The following is a 4,161-nucleotide window of genomic DNA, read 5'->3' on the forward strand; positions in this document are numbered from 1 at the left end:
CGGATGACATCAAATGACTACGAACGATGCTGGAAGACGTCAGACGACGTTGGACGATGACGGTGACACAAAGAGACAGATAGTGGGAAGATAAATAATTTTTTTTATATTTATATATGTTCAATCTAATATTCAATATATAAATTATTATTGTATTAAAGCATAATGTTATAAGTAAAAATTGAGAACCATTTTTATTTTAATAATTATATAATGTTTTATATTGTTTTTATTGAGTTGCATTGATACGATGAATATGTATAAAATTATTACTGGAACCATAAAATTATTAATTTCAATTGCTATTCCTGTGCTAGAAATGACTATAACAATAGAAACGTAAGAACATGTAAAGACATGATGTACACTAATCTCTTCACTCACTTTGTTCGTAAAAGAAGTGTCTCTACATGAATTAATAAAACATGAGTTCATTAAAATAATAAGTTAATATGGCACTGATAACTTAAATTATAATAAGAATTGAACGATGATAAATTGATTGTAATTTGGCAAAATTTAATTTGTAACAACTGAATGAAATAGTTTCGAATGAGCTATCATTCGAATCCTTCCGCTTGCCAGAATGACGGATAAACGTTGGAACGATGACATCGCTTACGTTTTCTCCATTCATAGACTATTCCTAAAAGGATATGGTTTGTGGCCATTACAGAAACAGACAGTATTCACGAAGATACAATGGGGTTTTTGTTTGATTGCACAGGTACGAACATGTTATTGTTTTAGAATTTTATTTTTAAATTTTTTAAATTAAAAACTTTATTTTTCTGTGTTTTAGGCAAGTTTATGCTTACAATAAAAATAAAATCATTTATTGCAAATTACTCCTTTATATTTATTAGTATTTACTTAGATACTAATTTTTATTTAGCTTATGATACTACCTTGTCTAACGACGGAGATCCTTTGGAGCAACCAGGACGCCAATTCAAATATAGAAAGTATAACATTCTTTGCGTCTACGTCGACTGGACTTACAAAAAACCTATGTCTTATTGTCAGTCAAAAGAGGCTGAGTATGAACATTAACGCTGCTATTAATGATTGGTTATCTGTTAAAGATAATATCGAAACTAGAAAAATTATGAAGAAGTATGCAGTTCAAGGCAAAATACTCACCTTTACGTTATTATACTCGTTATATGTGTGCCTTGGCACGTATATAGCAGTCGTCATATTCATTAATCTGAAGCAGATATTCTTCACGGACCTGAATTTAATGAATGGTAAAATTGTATTTGTTGTTTTTTACAATAAAATACATTCTTGTTTTTGTGTTAAAACCGTCCTCTTGTTATAATTTTTAACACATTCCAGTGTTAATTTTACATGATGTTATTGTGATGTTTGAATATTTATGTTAAATTAACTTTTCTTAGAGTTAAAATAACACAATTTATGAGAAAATAATCAATCAACATAAAAATAATTTATTTCAAAACATAAATTCTAAGATAAATGAATAAAACATGTTAACTTAACCTTTTACTGATATTAATTTTATTGGTGATGCTTCTACAATTTTCTTAGAAGTTATATCAGTGTTACATTTCATGTGTTAATATTTGCATAATATTTGTGTTACTTCCTAACACATTTATTTTATGTTTAACACAAAAATTTAGATAGGCCGTTTAGAGAACACATAAACATATTAATTAAATTTAAATTTAAATTAAATTAAATATAAATTTAAATTTGATAAAAAATGTTGAAGTATATATCTTTTTTAATTTAGTTTTGTAATGTAATTGTAAACTAAATTATATTGTAATATTCTAATATTTTTTATTTTTGTTACATACAGTTAATACGACAAATTGGTTACTTCTGATTCCATCTGGTCCATTGAGTCACTTGATTACTGGTCCACAGTATACAATAATCCTGACTATCCAGATTGTTCAATCATGCGTATTATCTTTTTTATTATTTACTGTGGATAGTTTCTTCTTCAACGTCACAATACATCTCACCGGTCAACTCGAGGTGCTTAAAAACAACTTCAAAACATTTAGGAACGAGCCGAACACCGAAGCAAATTATCGAAAAAAATTCGTTAGCTTGATTAACAGGCACAGTTTGTTAATAGAATTGTATCAAAATTTGGAAGACACTTTTCATTTTCTTATATTATATCAAGTTGTGATATTGACGATTTTACTTACATTAACAGGTAATGTATATCAAAGATTTTATTCCGCATTTATATTTATATAACATCTACATACGTATTTGTATAAAAATTAAAGAAATTTATATTTAATACATTTTATCACATTTAATTTAGTAGTCACACGATTCACAACTTGAACATGTTCGTACATGTTCGTACTCTTTTAAAATAATGGTTATTTTTAGGATTGCATTTAAATATTTGCATAAACGAGAAAAATCATGTTGATGCAACAAAGAGTGTTTTTGTCTTAAACTATTTAATAATGCAATCGTTGATATACACCTATGGTAGTGAATTCTTGCAAAAGGAAAGCGAAGACATATTTTATACGTTGTACACAACTTCCTGGTTCATGCTTCCTTCAGCATTGATGAAAGATCTACATTTCGTGATGATGAGATCGAGTATTCCGTTTCGCTTAACTGGCGGAAAATTTTTCTATGTTAATCGCGAGACGATGTTGTACGTCCTTAAGACAGCGGTCTCATATGTTTCAGTTTTAAGAAGAGCGTTAAGAAATTAATGTTAATTAGTAGCACTCATGTGCGTGCATGCATTGTGTGTATGTGCATACGTAAATTTTTTGAAATCTTATAAAAACTGATACTATACATATATACATATATAAGCAAATGTGTTTAAAAAGTATTTTGAGACATACATTTTGACTTTTACACTATAAAATAAAAAGCCAATTGTTTGATTAAATTAAATTATTCAACCTTTGTGTGACATATTAATCAATAGAAGAATTTAATCGAATTTGACGAGATACAATTTCATGATTTATACGCAATTTACACTAAAATATATTGTTTAAACCCTTTCAGTACTACAAACATCAAGCAAATAGCCTACTGTGAGCGTTAAGGATCATTTTTATACTGGCCATAAACTGTTCATTTATTTACTAAACTCCTTATGCACTAAATTTTTAGGTAGTTGAGCGAAGTCGATCTTTTCGTGCAGTTATTTATTATAGCTTTTTTTATAAAGACACACGATTTTATAGAATGTGACATTGTTTCGAAAGTATTTGTTCATTGTTTCTTTCAATTTAGACTTAGCCTTTTTTCAACTTCGTTATAGTATCTTTTTATTTTCAGGACTATTTATCCATTTCAATGTTCTCATTTTGCAGCAGATTTCTCTTTGTACAAATATTATTGTTTTCTACCTCCACAGAAGATTTTACATTAGTATAATTTGTGTAATTATCCAAAAGCCCAATAATATATTTTCATAAATACTGTCTTCGTCTGTAATGACTACAAATCAGGGAATGGAGAAAGTTACTTTTTAAAAATAACAAGTTACATTTACTCATTACCGAGTAGAAAAAGTAATAAGTTACCGTTACTAGTTACCGATTTTTAAAAGTAATTCGTTACAGTTACCGTTACTTAAAAAAGTAACTTTTCGTTATTTTTCTGTTACTTTTTTAAAATCAGTCTAAAAAATGTATTTTTGTAATAATTTTGTTCAAATGTTAATAAAAGCAACATACAATAATGACACTAGCTTTATTTTTTCGTTTTTTCTTAAAATCATTATTTTATAGTTCCGAAACCTGTAAAATATGCTGCAAACTGAGATATCTGTCCGATATCTCACGTACGTAGAAATATAAACTAATTCAAATCAAACCGTGTCCAATAAGGTAATAATAAAAGTAACTGTAAAATTCGTTACCGTTACCAAAAAAATATATCTATATTATTGTTATAGTTACCAAAAAAAAATAACGCAGTCATCAGTAAAGTTCCCCAAAAAAGTAACTTGTAACCATACGATTTGCAGGGAATGGAAGTGACTCGTTACAAGTACCGAGTTACTTCCATTCCCTGCAAATCGTATACTCTTAGGCCCAGTTCCACAACTCACGGTTAACTCTTAACCGAAGTTCAATTTGTTTCTCATCTCTTTCCAATTCAAGAATTGGAAAGAGACAATGAATA

At 28.1% G+C, this 4,161-nt stretch overlaps 1 protein-coding gene across 1 annotated transcript; it reads left to right on the forward strand.

Annotated features, from left to right (window-relative positions):
• The first annotated feature begins 586 nt into the window (after positions 1-586).
• Positions 587-2,726, forward strand: LOC108761211 (uncharacterized). Its single transcript, XM_018507626.1, has 4 exons — positions 587-727; positions 896-1,250; positions 1,832-2,200; positions 2,386-2,726. Exons 1-4 carry the CDS (start codon positions 587-589, stop codon positions 2,724-2,726), a joined length of 1,206 nt encoding a protein of 401 aa, XP_018363128.1.
• Positions 2,727-4,161: the final 1,435 nt, after the last annotated feature.

This window comes from Trachymyrmex cornetzi, unplaced genomic scaffold (genome assembly GCF_001594075.2).
Source record: "Trachymyrmex cornetzi isolate Tcor2-1 unplaced genomic scaffold, Tcor1.1 scaffold245, whole genome shotgun sequence".
Classification (NCBI taxonomy): Eukaryota; Metazoa; Arthropoda; class Insecta; order Hymenoptera; family Formicidae; genus Trachymyrmex; species Trachymyrmex cornetzi.